Below are 19,066 nucleotides of genomic sequence, written 5' to 3'. Positions count from 1 at the left end.
CTATTCCATGCGAGAAATTGCCAAGAAACTGAATATCTCATACAACGCTATGTACTACTCCCTTCACAGAACAGCGCAAACTGGCCCTAACCAGAATAGAAACAGGAGTGGGAGGCCCCAGTGCACAACTGAGCAAGAGGACAAGTACATTAGAGTGTCTAGTTTGAGAAACAGACAACCTCACAAGTCGTCAACTGGCAGCTTCATTAAATAGTACCCGCAAAACATCAGTCTCAACGTCAACAGTGAGGAGGCGACTCCGGGATGCTGGCCTTCTAGTTTTCAGCTGTGCTACATAATTGCAAAAGGGTTTTCTAATGATCATTTAGCCTTTTAAAATGATAAACTTGGATTAGCTAACACAACGTGCCATTGGAACACAGGAGTGATGGTTGCTGATAATGGGCCTCTGTACGCCTATGCAGATATTCCAGTAATAATCAGCCGTTTCCAGCTACAATAGTAATTTACAACATTAACAATGTCTACACTGTATTTCTGATCAATTTGATGTTATTTTAATGGACAATTCTTTTAGCTTTTCTTTCAAAAACAAGGACATTTCTAAGTGACCCCAAAGTTTTGAACGGTAGTGTATATACTGTATTCTATACTATCTATTGCATCTTAGCCTATGTCGCTCTGACATGGCTGAGATTGCTCATCCATATATTTATATATTCTTATTCCATTCCTTTACTTAGTTTGGTGTGTATTAGGTACTTGTTGTGGAATTGTTAGATATTACTTGCTAGATGTTGCTGCACTGTCGGAACTAGAAGCCCAAGCATTTCTCTACACTCGCAATAACATCTGCTAACCATGTGTATGTGACCAAAAATATACAATTTGATTTGAGTCTGTCATTACATCCAATTAGTACAACTGTGTTGTAAACACTGGCAGAGACACTATAGTAGCATATTGTTGTTTAAAATGGATGCAGATGGTTAACAAGTGATCCTCCTCGCCATATCCAGTGTGTCGAAGGTGTCCTGGAGTTCAGCCTGATGAAAGATAGATGAGAGAAGTGGAGGAGGGGAAGAGGAGTTAATGAGTGTGCTCACCTGCAGACGGAATCAGATCGGGAGAGCCTTTCATGCTTGTCAGAGGGGTGATTCTGACTGCAGACACACAGCGAGGACCTGAGGGGACCGGAGGAGCTGCCAAAACAACAGACAGACACAGTGTACAAGTGTAAGCTGGGGCCAAATTCTCCAAAGTGAACATTGGGAATGGTAGTTGCATTGGCAGGGAGGGGTGTTCAATGCATTAAGGGGCAAAACAAGGCGGAGGTCTTTTTGCTAACACTTCAACTGATCCCCTGGGTGTAAGTGAACCTCACCAAGGAGTGGTCAGCAAAATAGAGCTATAGTACGTACACCTGTGTCTTTTCCTCTTACAACATATTTTAGGACATTTAGCTGATGAACACTCTGCTACTTAACATTGTATGTTACTACATACGCAACATCCTGATGACATAAACAACACCCATGAGTTGACAGAGAACACCGAGGAGAAGTGTTGACACAGTGAGGAAAGTGGAGCTGGAAGACAGACTGCAGGAAGGAGATGATAGTGACAGATAGGGACACACTGCTGCAACGAGGACCTTTTGGAAACATAAAAGACAGTAAGTAGGCCGCTGTACTTTTGACGACAGAGAACAGAGCTACAAGTGTACAGTAACAGATGTTGTTGACGATGACTTCACTGGAATATCAACCATGTAGCTACATCACGTACAGAATTGCGATGAAATCTAGTGGGGGAATGCAGTATTTTATGTGTCCTCTCCACCGAAGCCGTCAATGCCATAAACACATGCAATCACAAACTCTGCTCATGCTAACATGTAGCCTGTACTGTATGTCAGCCCTCCATCATAAATAAGCACTTTTGTTGCTGTTCACTGCTTTTGCTTGTTTCTCAATGCTTGACTGATTGACTGGAATGTATGGTTGGAGTGGTGTAACATTTGATAGGCCTATTTCTTGTATGAGTAAGCTGCTGCAATGATACAAATGAACTTAATCATTGAGGGCTCCCGAGTGGCACAGTGGTCTAAGGCACTGCAACTCAGTGCTAGAGTGCGTCACCACAGACCCTGGTTTGATTCCAGGCTGTATCCCAAACGGCTGTGAGTTGGGAGTTCCATAGGAAGGTGCACTATTGGCCCAGCATCGTTAGGGTTTTGCCGGGGTAGGCTGTCATTGTAAATAAGAATTTGTTCTTAACCAACTTGCCTGGTTGAAATTTTAAAAATTACACTCAACGAAATGAACAGGCATTGTTATCAAATACCCTAAACATCACTAGAGCCTTCTGCAACAGCAGAGCTGTGCTTATTCTTCCCTTCTATGGTATAATGGCGGTCCGCAAACACATGCTAGAGGTGCATGGCGCCACCTACTGTACGCGGTGAAAACCGGGTAACTTCAACGCAGAAAATAAGGAAAGTGTGAAAAAACATACTCATATTATTCACCCCCCAAATAAATAAATACATAATAATGATATATTTGTACTCCTTTAGTAAGATTCAAATGTCTACTCAGATCCCTACAGGCTCTGTGGCCTGAAAGGGAAAAACATCTTCAGACAATATTCCCTGTAATGTTTCGGCTACGAAGCCCTGGAGATCCAGAAACATACACAACTATATCCATTGTCTTTGACTTCTTGTTTGTTTGGCGGCCTGTGCTGTATCACCTGCGTAATAAACGCAACAAATCTACCTTCTTCACTATAGTATTTCTGGATCTGTTAACGGGTGAACAAGATTTTCTGCAGGCTGCGGGGCATCCATTGCCATTTCTTCTTCATTTCCACTCCCTCCTTCAACCATTTGCCCTGCTTCCATATAGGAGACCTGCTGGACAGCCCTGATTCTTGCCATTTCGACCTCCTTCATCCTTACAATGCACTTCCTGGAAGCAGAACGGAGCTATGCGGTATAATGAGAGATACAGTATGAGGAAAAGAAGTGGATGAAACTTACTGTGGGATTGGTCAAATCTCACACTGCCCTCTGTTGGACAGCCCTGGAACAAAAGAAAGCCAGAGGTTAGAGAGTTATTGTAGAGCAAAGCAGATTTGAGCAGAATGTATTAATTTACAGCATAGTGGTCAGCTCTTTTAGGGCCGTCATGAGAGAGCAGGAAGTCTGAGCAGCAGTTTGTTTATTGTCAGGAATAGGCTGGGGTACATTGGGAACAAGCATTAATGCATTTGAAGATGAAGAAAAAAAACAACATTTGCAAACATTGGATGGAGAAAGTGATCATACTTATTGAATTATTTTAATTAATCACTTTAACATGATGAACTCTAGGTCAATATGTCCTGCTGGTACTGATGCATAAAATATAATTCACATGTACAATTATCACATGAGTCAGACGCACATTTTTTAACACGTTTATTTTTCACCACTTCCAGCTACGTCTGGTCTCCCGTTCAGGGAACGATCAGGACAGACCCTGCTTAGCTTCAGAAGCAAACCAGAAGTGCAATGCAAGGTGCTATGTTGCTGGAAGGAATGTGCCAAAACTTGCAAATGAAAAAGGCAGAGAAAGCAAAGGCCCGGGTAACGTAACCAAAGATAGGGAAAATTGCAGGAAAGAGGGAAGCATTTTTATTAAACTGCATTATCATAAACAAAAATCACTGAAAACTATTTTTTACAAAGAAAAAAATATTTCCTCAAAACATTTTGTTATGCTATCAATACTTTTGGATTTCAATATCATTATTTTTGTTTGCAATACTAAGAATGTTGTTCTCCACTTCAGAAGTTTTGCTTGACATTAATGGCACAAAAGTAACTCACTCACTAGAGGATTGTACCATATATTAACTCTATGACTCTATTAAAAGGTGTTTAAAGCCAGAATCCTTAATTGAAACATTAAGAAAGTGTTCCCAGCCACAGTTTCGGTAAAAAGCTGAGGGATGGGGCTGGAGATAGAACCACTCTCAAATCCATCGATTCGCTATAGATGCAAGGACTGACCATCCATTATAGTTTTAACCATGTTTTTAGGCTATACATATACAGTGGGGCAAAAAAAGTATTTAGTCAGCCACCAATTGTGACGGTTCTCCCACTTAAAAAGATGGGAGAGGCCTGTAATTTCCATCATAGGTACACTTCAACTATGACAGACAAAATGAGAAAAAAAATCCAGAAAATCACATTGTAGGATTTTTAATGAATTTATTTGCAATGGTGGAAAATAAGTATTTGGTCAATCTCAATACTTTCTCAATACTTTGTTATATACCCTTTGTTGGCAATGACGTAGGTCAAACGTTTTCTGTAAGTCTTCACAAGGTTTTCACACACTGTTGCTGGTATTTTGGCCCATTCCTCCATGCAGATCTCCTCTAGAGCAGTGATGTTTTGGGACTGTTGCTGGGCAACACGGACTTTCAACTCCCTCCAAAGATTTTCTATGGGGTTGAGATCTGGGACTGGCTAGGCCACTCCAGGACCTTGAAATGCTTCTTACAAAGCCACTCCTTCGTTACCCGGGCGGTGTGTTTGGGATCATTTTCATGCTGAATGACCCAGCCACGTTTCATCTTCAATGCCCTTGCTGATGGAGGCAGGTTTTCACTCACAATCTCACGATACATGGCCCCATTCATTCTTTCCTTTACACGGATCAGTCGGCCTGGTCCCTTTGCAGAAAAACAGCCCCAAAGCATGATGTTTCCACCCCCATGCTTCACAGTAGGTATGGTGTTCTTTGGATGCAACTCAGCATTCTTTGTCCTCCAAACACGACAAGTTGAGTTTTTATCAAAAAGTTATATTTTGGTTTCATCTGACCATATGACATTCTCCCAATCGTCTTCTGGATCATCCAAATGCTCTCTAGCAAACTTCAGACGGGCCTGGACATGTACTGGCTTAAGCAGGGGGACACGTCTGGAACTGCAGGATTTGAGTCCCTGGCGGCGTAGTGTGTTACTGATGGTAGGCTTTGTTACTTTGGTCCCAGCTCTCTGCAGGTCATTCACTAGGTCCCCCCGTGTGGTTCTGGGATTTTTGCTCACCATTCTTGTGATCATTTTGACCCCACAGGGTGAGATCTTGCGTGGAGCCCCAGATCGAGGAAGATTATCAGTGGTCTTGTATGTCTTCCATTTCCTAATAATTGCTCCCACAGTTGATTTCTTCAAACCAAGATGTTTACCTATTGCAGATTCAGTCTTCCCAGCCTGGTGCAGGTCTACAATTTTGTTTCTGGTGTCCTTTGACAGCTCTTTGGTCTTGGCCATAGTGGAGTTTGGAGTGTGACTGTTTGAGGTTGTGGACAGGTGTCTTTTATACTGATAACAAGTTCAAACAGGTGCCATTAATACAGGTAACGAGTGGAGGACAGAGGAGCCTCTTAAAGAAGAAGTTACAGGTCTGTGAGAGCCAGAAATCTAGCTTGTTTGTAGGTGACCAAATACTTATTTTCCACCATAATTTGCAAATAAATTCATTAAAAATCCTACAATGTGATTTTCTGGATTTTTCCCCCTCATTTTGTCTGTCATAGTTGAAGTGTACCACCTGCTGAAAATTACAGGCCTCTCTCATCTTTTTAAGTGGGAGAACTTGCACAATTGGTGGCTGACTAAATACTTTTTTGCCCCACTGTACTTCCAATTCCACATGTGAAAGTGAGATTTTCACATGTGAAACTGCATATCCAATTCTCACAGAACAACGAGCAGTCAAGGAAGGTATGTGTTCATCACATAGGGGTGTCCACCTCATTAGTCGGCAGTGGTATGATTAAGTACACAAACAATACTATAGTGATGCGTACTACCACTGAAGACAGTGCTGCTATTGATACTCAATGCAAGGGAACACATCAAACGAGTCCTTTGTGCGACAGCTAAATGTGTCCTCCAGGACTGGTTGAAAGAAAGGAGAACAGGACATACAGTATGCTGATCCGAGCTGCATCATTGGAGCATGCAGAACAACACCAAGGCCACATAAAAGAGGCAGTGAAACACTTCCAGGGAGTCCTCCATTGTATATCACCCTGAGGACTGATTTAAGAGACACTCAGAACACTCCCATTTATATTGCCCGGCTGTAGCTCTCTCTCTCTCTCTCTCTCTCTCTCTCTCTCTCTCTCACAAAACCCAAGGGTACAACCAGATCGTAAAACATCTACATGTCTTTGAGGCACATTTCTTCCTCATACAGTAGTGCAATAAACAGACTAATTTCCTGACCCCAAGTGTCCACAAGAGGTCAGCTAAAGTGTCATTTGTAAGAACTACATTTGATAATTCGTGACCAGTCTGAACACCCTAAGACTATTTGACATGAAGCATATGTTTGTTTCAGAACATCATTTTCTGGACAGTAATTTCAGAATTTGTTCTGTTAGGTGACCTAAACTGGGATATGCTTAACACCCCGGCAATCCTACAATCTAGGCTAGATGCCCTGAATCTCTCACAAATCATCAAGGAACCCACCAGGTACAATCCTAAATCTGTAAACATGGGCACCCTCATTGATATTATCCTGACCAACTTGCCCTCCAAATACACCTCTGCTGTTTTCAATCAGGATATCAGCGACCACTGCCTCATTGCCTGCATCCGCTATGGGTCCGCGGTCAAACGACCACCCCTCATCACTGTCAAACGCTCCCTAAAACACTTCAGCAAGCAGGCCTTTCTAACCGACCTGGCCCGGGTATCCTGGAAGGATATCGACCTCATCCCGTCAGTCGAGGATGCCTGGTCGTTCTTTAAAAGTAACTTCCTCACCATCTTAAATAAGCATGCCCCTTTCAAAAAATGTAGAACCAAGAACAGATATAGCCCTTGGTTCACTCTAGACCTGACTGCCCTTGACCAACACAAAAACATCCTGTGGCAGACTGCTATCGCATCGAATGGTCCCCGCGAATGCAAAGGCTAGCTTTTTCAAACAGAAATGTGCATCCTGTAGCTCTAACTCCAAAAAGTTCTGGGACACTGTCAAGTCCATGGCGAACAAGAGCGCCTCCTCCCAGCTGCCCACTGCACTGAGGCTAGGTAACACGGTCACCACCAATAAATCCATGATAATCTAAAATTTCAACAATTATTTCTCTACGGCTGGCCATGCTATCCTCCTGGCTACCCCAACCCCGGCCAACAGCCCCCCGCAGCTACTTGCCTGAGCCTACCCAGCTTCTCCTTCACCCAAATACAGATAGCAGATGTTCTGAAAGAGCTGCAAACCCTGGACCTGTACAAAACAGCTGGGCTAGACAATCTGGACCCTCTCTTTCTAAAACTATGCCGCCATTGTTGCAACCCCTATTACCAGTCTGCTCAACCTCTCTTTCGTGTCGTCTGAGATCCATAAAGATTGGAAAGCTCCCGCGGTCATCCCCCTCTTCAAAGGGGCACTCTAGACCCAAATTGCTATAGACCTATATCCACCCTGCCCTGGCTCTCTAAAGTCTTCGAAAGCCTAGTTAATAAACAGATCACTGACCATTTCCAATCCCACCGTGCCTTCTCTGCTGTGCAATCTGGTTTCCGAGCCGGTCACGGGTGCACCTCAGCCACGCTCGAGATACTAAACGATATCATAACCTCCATCGATAAAAGACAGTACTGTGAAGCCGTCTTCATCGACCTGGCCAAGGCTTTCGACTCTGTCAATCACCGTATTCTTATCAGCAGACTCAATAGCCTTGGTTTCTCAGATGACTGCCTCGCCTGGTTCACCAACTACTTTGCAGACAGAGTTCAGTGTGTCAAATCGGAGGGCCTGTTGTCCGGACCTCTGGCAGTCTCTATGGGGGTACCACAGGGTTAAATTCTCGGGCCGACTCTTTTTTCTGTATATATCAATGATGTTGCTCTTGCTGCGGGTGATTCCCTGATCCACCTCTATGCAGATGACACCATTCTGTATACTTCTGGCCCTTCTTTGGACACTGTGTTAACTAACCTCCAAACGAGCTTCAATGCCACACAACACTCCTTCGGTGGCCTCCAACTGCTCTTAAACGCTAGTAAAACCAAATGCATGCTTTTCAACCGTTCGCTGCCTGCACCCGCCTGCCCGACTAGCATCACCACCCTGGATGGTTCCGACCTAGAATATGTGTTTAGACTGTCAACTCTCCTTCCAGACTCATATTAAACATCTCCAATCCAAAATCAAATCTAGAATCGTCTTTCTATTCCGCAACAAAGCCTCCTTCACTCACGCCTCCAAACTTGCCCTAGTAAAAATGACTATCCTACCGATCCTTGACTTTGGCGATGTCATCTACAAAATAGCTTCCAATACTCTACTCAGCAAACTGGATGCAGTCTATCACAGTGCCATCCATTTTGTTACCAAAGACCCTTATACCACCCACCACTGCGACCTGTATGCTCTAGTCGGCTGGCCCTCGCTGCATGTTAGTCGCCAGAACCTCTGGCTCCAGGTCATCTATAAGTCTATGCTAGGTAAAGCTCCGCCTTATCTCAGCTCACTGGTCATGATAACAACACCCACTCGCAGCACGCGCTCCAGCAGGTATACCTCACTGGTCATCCCCAAAGCCAACACCTCCTTCGACCACCTTTCCTTCCAGTTCTCTGCTGCCAGTGACTGGAATGAATTGCAAAATTTGCTGAAGCTGGAGACTTATATTTCCTTCACTAACTTTAAACATCAGCTATCTGAGCAGCTAATCGATCGCTGCAGCTGTACATAGTCCATCTATAAATAACCCACCCAATCTACCTACCTCATTCCCATACTGTTTTTATTTACTTTCTGCTCTTTTGCACATCACTATTTCTGCTTGCACATCATCATCATTTGCTCATTTATCACGCCAGTGTTAACCTGCCAAATTGTAATTACTTCACTACTATGGCCTAGTTATTGCCTACCTCCTTACGCCATTTGCACACACTGTATATATACTTTCTTTTTCTATTGCGTTATTGAATGTACGCTTGTTTATTCCATGTGTAACTCTGTGTTGTTGTTTGTGTCGCACTGCTTTGCTTTATCTTGGCCAGGTCGCAGTTGTAAATGAGAACTTGTTCTCAACTAGCTTACCTGGTTAAATAAAGGTGAAAAAAAAGAAAAGAAAATACTGTGCTAAATTGAGAAACTCAAAACCCACATTCATAACCAAATTCATTTTGGCATTCTGTTTGGATGATTATATACTTTATAGTGCTCTGCTCTCAGATATCTAATGAGAGGGCTGCTGTTGGTCATAAACTTATGAGGCCATGAGGTGGCTGCCTGGCAACTGTTTCCCGCCTCTCAGTGGCCTCTGGTCATTGGTCATTCATTAGCTAAACATGGGGAGGGATTGGGTCGGAAGAGAGACAGAAGCTGAAACCTGACAACAGACAATGAATGACAGGGTCAGTGCATGGACAATTCTTCTAAAAATAAATTATGATGAACCCTGCCAACACTCAGGTCTTTCAGAAAGTCTCAGACTGAAATGTTGACAATAAACTAGCAGAGGTAACCTGTGTGCAGGAATTTCAATTTTTTTCAGTCCCTGCCGCTGAAAAACATCTCCACAGCATGATGCTGCCACCAACATTCTTCAACGTAGGGATGGTACCAGGTTTCCTCCAGACGTGATGCTTGGCATTCAGGACAAAGAGTTCCATCTTGGTTTCATCAGACCAGAGAATCTTGTTTCTCATGGTCTGAGGGTCTTTTAAGTGCCTTTTGTCAAATGCCAAGCGGGCTGTCATGTGCATTTTACTGAGGATTGGCTTCTGTCTGGCCACTCTACCATAAAGTCCTGATTGGTGGAGTGCTGCAGAGGTGGTTGTCCTTTCTTTAAGGTTCTCCCATCTCCACAGAGGAACTCTAGAGCTCTGTCAGAGTGAAAATCGGGTTCTTGGTCACCTTCCTGACCAAGGTCCTTCTCCTCAAATTGCTCAGTTTGGCAAGGCGACCAGCTCTAGGAAGTCTTGGTGGTTCCAAACTTCTTCCATTTAAGATTTTTTTACATTTATTTTTATTTAACCTTCATTTAACCAGGTAGGTTAGTTGAGAACAAGTTCTCATTTACAACTGCGACCTGGCCAAGATAAAGCAAAGCAGTTCAACACATACAACAACACAGAGTTACACATGGAATCAACAAACATACAGTCAATAATACAGTAGAAAAAATATATATATACAGTGTGTGCAAATGAGGTAAGATAAGGGAGGTAAGGGCAATAAAATAGGCCATAGTGGCGAGGTAATTACAATATAGTAATTAAACACTGGAGTGATGTGCAGAAGATTAATGTGCAAGTAGAGATACTGGGGTGCAAAGGAGCAAAATAAATAAATACAGTATGGGGATAAGGTAGTTGGGTAGGCTATTTACAGATGGGCTATGTACAGGTGCAATGATCTGTGAGCTTCTCTGACAGCTGGTGCTTGAAGTTAGTGAGGAAGATAAGAGTCTCCAGCTTCAGCGATTTTTGCAGTTCGTTCCAGTCATTGGCAGCAAACAACTGGAAGGAAAGGCGGCCAAAAGAGGAATTGGCTTTTGGGGTGACCAGTGAAATATACCTGCTGGAGCGCATGCTGCGGGTGGGTGCTGCTATGGTGACCAGTGAACTGAGTTAAGGCAGGGCTTTACCTAGCAAAGACTTGTAGATGACTTGAAGCCAGTGGGTTTGGCGACGAGTATGAAGCGAGGGCCAGCCAACCAGAGCGTATAGGTTGTAGTGGTGTGTAGTATATGGTGCTTTGGTGACAAAACGGATGGCACTATGATAGACTGCATCCAATTTGTGGAGTAGAGTGTTGGAGGCTATTTTGTAGGAAAGCTACAAAATAGGATCGGTAGGATAGTCAGTTTTACCAGGGTATGTTTGGCAGCATGAGTGAAAGATGCTTTGTTGCGAAATAGGAAGCCGATTCTAGATTTAATTTTGGATTGGAGATGCTTAATGTGGGTCTGGAAGGAGAGTTTACAGTCTAACCAGACACCTAGGTAGTGGTCCACATATTCTAGGTCAGAACCGTCCAGAGTAGTGATGCTGGACGGCGGGCAGGTGTGGGCAGAGATCGGTTGAAGAGCATGCATTTAGTTTTACTTGCATTTAAGAGCAGTTGGAGGCCACGGAAGGAGAGTTGTATGGCATTGAAGCTCGTCTGGAGATTAGTTAGCACAGTGTCCAAAGAAGGGCCAGAAGTATACACAATCTGCATAGAGGTGGATCAGAGAATCACCAGCAGCAAGAGCGACATCGTTGATATATACAGAGAAGAGAGTCGGCCCAAGAATTGAACCCTGTGGCACCCCCATAGAAACTGCCAGAGGTCCGGACAACAGGCTCTCCGATTTGACACACTGAACTTTATCAGAGAAGAAGTTGGTGAACCAGGCGAGGCAGTCATTTGAGAAACCAATGCTGTTGAGTCTGCCAATTAAGAATGTGGTGATTGTCAGTCGAAAGCCTTGGCCAAGTCGATGAATACGGCTGCACAGTAATGTCTCTTATCGATGGCAGTTATGATATCGTTTAGGACCTTGAGCGTGGTTGAGGTGCACCCATGACCAGCTCGGAAGCCAGATTGCATAGCGGAGAAGGTACGGTGGGATTTGAAATGGTCGGTGATCTGTTTGTTAACTTGGCTTCCGAAGACCTTAGAAAGGCAGGGTAGATAGATAGATATAGGTCTGTAGCAGTTTGGGTCTAGAGTGTCTCCCCCTTTGTAGAGGGGGATGACCGCGGCAGCTTTCCAATCTTTGGGGATCTCAGACGATACGAACGAGAGGTTGAACAGGCTAGTAACAGGGGTTGCAACAATTTCGGCAAATAATTTTAGAAAGAGTGGGTCCAGATTGTCTAGCCCGGCTGATTTGTAGGGGTCCAGATTTTGCAGCTCTTTCAGAACATCATCTGGATTTGGGTGAAGGAGAAATGGGGAGGCTTGGGTGAGTTGCTGTGGGGGGTGCAGGGCTGTTGACCGGGGTAGGGGTAGCCAGGTGGAAAGCATGGCCAGCTGTGGAAAAATGCTTATTCAAACTCAATTATCATGGATTTATCGATGGTGACAGTGTTTCCTAGCCTCAGTGCAGTGTGCAGCTGGGAGGAGGTGCTCTTATTCGCCATGGACTTTACAGTGTCTCAGAACATTTTAAGTTTGTGCTACAGGATGCAAATTTCTGCTTGAAAGAGCTAGTCTTAGCTTTCCTAACTGCCTGTGTAGATTGGTTCCTAACTTCCCTGAAAGGTTGCATATCGCGGGGGCTATTCGATGCTAATGCAATGCGCCACAGGATGTTTTTGTGCTGGTCAAAGGCAGTCAGGTCTGGAGTGAACCAGGGGCTATATCTGTTCCTGGTTCTACATTTTTTTGAATGGGGCATGCTTATTTAAGATGGTGAGGAAAGCACTTTTAAAGAATAACCAGGCATCCTCTACTGACGGGATGAGGTCGATATCCTTCCAGGATACCCGGGCCAGGTCGGTTAGAAAGGCCTGCTTGCTGAAGTGTTTTAGGGAGTGTTTGACAGTGATGAGGGGTGGTCGTTTGGAGGCAACTGTGTTCTTGGGGATCTTCATTGCTGCAGAATTATTTTTGGTACCCTTCCCCAGATTGACGCAAACATGTCTCGGAGCTCTACAGACAATTCCTTAGATATGTGGGCTCCCGTTGGGCTCCCGAGTGGTGCAGCGGTCTAAGGCACTCTATCACAGTGCTAAAGGTGTCACTACAGACCCTGGTTCGATCCCGGGCTTATCACAACCGGCCATGATCGGGAGTCCCATAGGGCAGAGCACAATTGGCCCAGCGTCGTCCTGGATAGGGTTTGGCCGGTGTAGGCCGTCATTGTAAATAAGAATTTGCTCTTAACTGACTTGCCTGGTTAAATAAAAATTCAATAAATAAAAAGTGTAACTTTCCAAATCATGACCAATCAATTGAATTTACCAGAGGTGGACTCCAATAAAATTGTACAAACATCTCAAGGATGATCAATGGACACAGGATGCTCCATTTCGAGTCTCTTATCAAAGGGCCTGAATACTTAAAGTATTTCTGCTTTTAATTTTTTATAAATTGTCCAAAAATAAAAAATAAAAACAGTTTTTGCTTCGTCATTATGGAGTATTGTTTGAAAATTGTTGAGGATTTGTTTTACTTTAATCCATTTTAGAATAAGGTTGTAACATAACAAAATGTGGAAAGAGTCAAGGGGTCTGAATACTTTCTGAAGCACATTATAATGTGATTTGACGTCATTTTATCTGTGGCCAATGACCTTAAGCTTTCTTGAATGGGCACTTCTAATGTAACTCCATGTCAGCACCCAAGGGGCTTGAATCTTTTTGCTCTACCCTTAGATTTGGCGGTGACGTCAGGTCCCTATGAGTGACAGAACACTGAGCCAATCACGGCGCAACTAGAGAACATCACCCAATTACGGTGCAACTAGAGAACATTACCCAGCCCTTACTCTGTATTTTCTGCTGGCTACCCCATCAACACAGAAAGTACTGAGCTAGGCTGAAACACCTGTGTTTTGGAGTTGCGTTACTCAAATAAGCAATTATTATTATTTTTAATTTTTTTTACATTGTTTGCAAACTGATATGTGACATGTATTAATGTCAAAATAACATGCAAAACAGCTTAAAAGCTGTGCCCCATCTGCCCTGAATGACGGGTTGCCACTGATCACTCAATAATCTCTATATTTCCCATCAACATAAATCTCTTAAAAACCATTGCCAACTCTTGCTGCCTCTTGTAAGAGAATGAAAACACAGAGCTCTGTTTATTATTTAAATTCTTTAGGAAGTCACTGTTTATTGGGACACAAACATCAGGTGCTAAACAAAGTATGGACAGATTTGTTATATATATAAGAAGTAAATAATGAATAAAAAACTATTAAAGGTAATATTAATACCAGCATACCATAGGTATTACTGTGAATAGGTCAATTAGGCTTGAACAATGCCTCACACTGTCACAATGTCATGATGTCAAATCTACAATGTATGTCCTATAACACACAGCTAATGTAAATCCCCACCGATAACGGCAAAAGTACAACATATTTACACAAGCAGGACCCCACCCTTACCGGAGGTAAATCATGATGTTGTTCGTATTTCTTCAGCTATTGGGTCTCTGGATGCTATAGCATTCTTAAGTCCCACATTTCCCCATGGGATAATGATACTTGATGCTTTCGCTTTAAAATTCAATGATTTGACAGGCCTACCATGAACCCATGTCCCCCCCTTTTTTTTTTTAAACACACTCATGTAGAAAAAACTATAATATCAAGGTCTGTATTCACAAAGACTTAAGTAGCTATAAGTGCTGTCCATTACCGAATAAGATTATATTTTACTGACTCATTTACAGCGTGTTAACACCTGGTTTAGACAGAGGCGGAACCAATTGATATAGAGACCTTCCCTGGCAAGATCCTCAGAGGATTAAAACGTAAAGTAGACATGTATGGAAAAACTCTCTCTTTGAAAGGATGTGTGAATCTGTGAAGTTCTGTGTTATCAACTGGGTCAACAACTGAAAGCTCTCCCTTTTTCCAGTTCAGCTGCATTCTGATTCTCTGGGGCTTTCTCACTTTGAGAGGAGTGGATGGAGTACATTCGTCCGATAAGGAATGGGTAATATATTCCCCATCTTTACACTGCACACCAGAGGACCCATGTCTAAAGCCAATCGTTTGCTTCCTCTGGACAGACTCTAAAGCTACACCCAGAGCCCAGGCTTTATTTCCTCCAACCTCAATGTCCCAACTATGTGTCCCCGAGTTGAAGCCCTTAGAGCCCAGGACCACAAAGAGGTCATCATACCTCTCTGGGTTATCAGGAAGCTGTCGTGTGTCTTTGGTGTATGTCACACTCATCAGATCCTCGGACAGGATGAGATGCGGATGGGCAGTGTTGGGGTCCAGAATCACAGGAGTGTATTGAACTATTTCCTGCATCTTCTCCCAGACTCCCAGACTGCAGGTTGCCTAGGTACTTTGCCACGTGGATCAGTGATCCTGAAACCTTCTCCGGATTTGACAGGGTGCACTTTGCTTTTTTGACTGTGGCCTTGAAGTTCTGCAGGAATGAGATATCGTCGGCTCCCAGCTCTTTCTCTATGGCTCTGATTGTGTCCGAAAGTGATGATATCTCCCTGTTCATCTCTTCCATCTTTTTTGTCATCGTCTGACTCTTTTGCTTCTCTTCCTTCCTCAGTGCAGCAATCCTGGCTTCCTCTTCATCCTGTAGAAACTGGTGAAGCTTCCCAAACTCCTTCTTAATCTGCTTCTCTGTGTGCTGGGCCTGTGTCTTAATGTGCTCTGCTGTTTGATCACAGGTCAGTTTAACTTCATTTAAGACCTCCAGCATATCCTTTAGGGGCTTCAGTGCCGTCTTAACTTCCTCCTTATGATCCAGTGCGGCTTCATCTATGGGGATGCAGTCATGCACACTACACAAATGGACTGCTTATCATCCAGACAGAACAGTTTGAGTTTCTCACTGTGCAGACTGCAATGCACATCTGGCCCTGCTGAATATCTCTGACCTTTCTCCTGTAAGTAGGCATCTTTACAGGTTCTTTAAAGTTAGGTTACATGGGGGGTTATCCATTGACAATCTTTTCCGGCACATTGGACATTCTCGAGATCCCTTCTGTTTCCAGAATTCCTTCAGACAGGCTTGGCAGACGCTGTGGGTAGCTGATTGGTCGGCCATTGCTAATTGGAACTGACCCCACCCTCTCGTCAGGAACAGCTGTCTTCAATTACCAACTCCTTCTGTAGCTATATAAGCCAGTGTTCCATTGCTCAGAAGACAGATGATTGCTGAGAGAAGAGAGATGAGGGTGAGCGCCTGTGTTGGTTGTTGTTAGGAGAGCGATGGACATATGTCCTATGTTGGTTTTTGCTCAGAGACAGGTTTTGTTAAATATTTTTGTAACTGCTGATTTGAGGCATTTGTGTGTCAATAGAACTGTGTTTTGATTCTTGAAATTGTTTAATTACATTTGTATTATTCTGTTTCATTTGTTCCCAGGGGGGAAAGGGAAGGCACCTAGATAGTGTTTAGGCAAGAGGCCTGCGGGCATACATAACTCGTAGTATTCACTGTCTATGCACACTAGTTAAGACCTGAGTGGACCACCCCCTGTATTTTGGTTAGCGCACTGGGTGGTGCTAAGTTAAGTAAGTAGTGGGTAGGCAGGTAAGGTAGGAGAGGGGGGCTTTGATATTCTTTGCTTTGGTTCTGTCCAGCCCCTTTTCCCCATACGGTACCACTCTCTGCCTTTGTCATCCTTACTCGCACCTACAGTCCCATACCTCTTTCACTCCACGGGTAGTTGAGTTGTAGCAAGGTGTTGTGCCTCTTCCTAGAGGCATATGTAACATTCTTCCACCTGCTTGGCCATGGAAACTCATTTCATGAAGCTCTAGACTAACAGTTATTGTGCTGAAGTTGCTTCTTGAGGCAGTTTGGAACTTGGTAGTGAGTGTTGCAACCGAGTACAGAGATTTTTTTTATGCGCTACACATGGCAGCACACAGCGGTCCCGTTCTGTGAGCTTGTGTGGCCTTCACGGCTGAGCCGTTGTTGCTCCTAGATGTTTCCACTTCACAATAACAGCAGTTAGTTGACCGGGGCAGCTCTAGCAGGGCTGAAATTTGATGAAGTGACTTGTTGGAAAAGTGGCATCCTATGACGGTGCTACGTTGAAAGTCACTGAGCTCTTCAGTACCGGCCAATCTAATGCCAATATTTGTCTATGAGGATTGAATGATTGTGTGCTCATTTTTTTTTATTTTTTATACAACTGTCAACGGCTGTGAATGAAATAGCCAAATCCACTAATTTGAAGGGTTGTCCACATACTTTTGTGTATATAGTCTATGCGTTTCTGAGCATTTGAATCGCACACGAGACAAAAACATCACAGTACTTAGTTTGAGTCTTGAAGTGATTAAAAACGGGGAAAATATGTCATTTATATTACGTAATTAATACCAATTCTGTTTATAGATACCAATCAATATGTACAGTAATCATGTACATAATTTGAAATTGAACTGCTGGCATTTAATTTTCCATTACTCTATCACTAATGATATTATTGCTGTTTACCTATTTATTTGTTTGTTGTTTTTTATATGTCCTTGCAGCCCTCTCATTTGGGCAACATTGTTTTTTGGGGGGGGATGAAATTGTGACCGACAAAGAAAACAAGGAAGAGTATAGAAATGGACCTTTTGTGTCTGAAATCTATTTTGACCAGGGCCCGGTTTCCTTAAAGCATCTTAAGTCTCAATGGTTCAGAATGATGACCTTAAGCATTTTAGCCTTAAGATGCTTTTGGGAAAACGGGCCCCAGGATGAGATCGAACAATGTTGTGTCATCGTGTTTAAATGTCGTGTTTTTTTTGTTTGTTGGTTGAGTGTGATATGTTGTATTGTGTCAATAAATAGGCAGATTCATGGGAACGTGCATTTTAAATCTTGAGTTATGTACAGGGTTTCGAAAGTACAGTGTTTTGAATTATATACATTTCTTTGCAGATGGTGTTAACAAACTGTAGCATACCTGTTTTGTTTCAATCAAAGCATATATTTTGCCTAGTGGAGCACACTGAATTTCTCCGTCCATGACCGCAAGGCCCTCCAGCGGGTGGTGGCCCAGTAAATCTACTCAAAAACGGTGCCTTAGGAAGGCCCGCAGCATCGTCAAGAACCCCACACACCCCAGCCACAAGATGTTGATATTAGGTCTGATACCAACAGGCTCCGAGACAGTTTCTATGTACAAGTCATCAGACTGCTGAACACTTGATCTGGACTGATGACCTGCATTTACTCTCTGTGACTTAGAACACATGCACTCACACACACACACACACACACACACACACACACACACACACACACACACACACACACACACACACACACACACACACACACACACACACACACACACACACACACAACTGCTGCTACCAGACTAAACCCCTCCTTCCCCAATACATTGGTAAAAATTGGACTATAAATTGTGCCTTCCTATATTATACTGCTAACATGTTTATTCTGTTCTACTGAGCCATTTACTTTGTATGATATTTTATTTCTTACTGTTGCATTGTCAAGCAGGAACCTGCAAGTACAGTACACATTTTGTTGGACAGTGTATACCATGTGCATCACGTACATCGGACTAATACAACTTAAAAACTTGTTGAGTTTTGGTAGCGCACAATCATCCTAAAATTAGGTGTTTTTTGTCTTACAGTAACGTTATACTATAATATTTTGTTTTGTTATGTACAATACTATCATTATGTGATCTTGCAGACATTGATCTAGCTTTGATCAATAGCAGTGCATGGGTAGAAATCACTGGGGAAGCCAAGTCCCCCCCCCAAAAAGCCACATTACAACCTGTGTTGTGATTGATAATGGCGTTGTTTGCGCTTTAACCTGTTAATTCATATGCCTTGCGACGTGAAACATTGGCCTAAAGGTCGAGACAATAAGAAGACACAGAGGCAGAATAAATTCAACCACACCTTTGTTTTATCACACAAAGTCCACAAAGAGCTGCTGTCACCTTGTATAAATGATTGGAGACAGGTGCAGGAATACGTAATAGGGAGTTTTTAATACTCCACCCAAAAATACAACATGCCATGAAAGGCACGGGGACGAAGCCCAAAACAAACACGTATACAAAAACACAGGGATGTAACCCAAACAAAAGAGCGAGGTAAAACCTTTAATAAATACATGGGACGAGACCCGTAATAATGAGTACATATTACACGCAGCACGAAAGCCGAAACAACAAAGACCATGGGAACAATAACAGACAAGACAGTGGTGAACAGAGGGCACATATACAATTACTAATCAGGGGAATTGGAATCAGGTGTGTGTAATGAGACAGTTCAGTGACGCCTACAGTCCGGTGACATAGACCTCCAAAACTGGTGCATGGAATGAACAGCAGGACTGGGGGAATCCATGACAGAATCCACTTCCTGACCCGCTG

The 19,066-nt window shown here is 43.3% G+C and overlaps 1 protein-coding gene and 1 pseudogene across 1 annotated transcript in view; both read right to left on the bottom strand.

The window, feature by feature from the left end:
* The window catches only part of LOC115135302 (sorbin and SH3 domain-containing protein 1-like), a 73,672-nt gene that overhangs the window by 43,477 nt on the left and 11,129 nt on the right, over positions 1–19,066 (bottom strand). The window contains 2 exon segments of the mRNA XM_029669843.2: positions 1,068–1,163; positions 3,005–3,047. Coding sequence (XP_029525703.2) covers positions 1,068–1,101 — 34 coding nt within the window. The 5' untranslated portion in view covers positions 1,102–1,163; positions 3,005–3,047.
* On the bottom strand, positions 13,839–17,900 carry LOC115135303 (E3 ubiquitin-protein ligase TRIM35-like; annotated as a pseudogene).

Source organism: Oncorhynchus nerka, linkage group LG10 (assembly GCF_034236695.1).
Source record: "Oncorhynchus nerka isolate Pitt River linkage group LG10, Oner_Uvic_2.0, whole genome shotgun sequence".
Taxonomy (NCBI): Eukaryota; Metazoa; Chordata; class Actinopteri; order Salmoniformes; family Salmonidae; genus Oncorhynchus; species Oncorhynchus nerka.
Note: the sequence above shows the minus strand (reverse complement) of the source record. Positions and strands in the feature narration are given on the sequence as shown.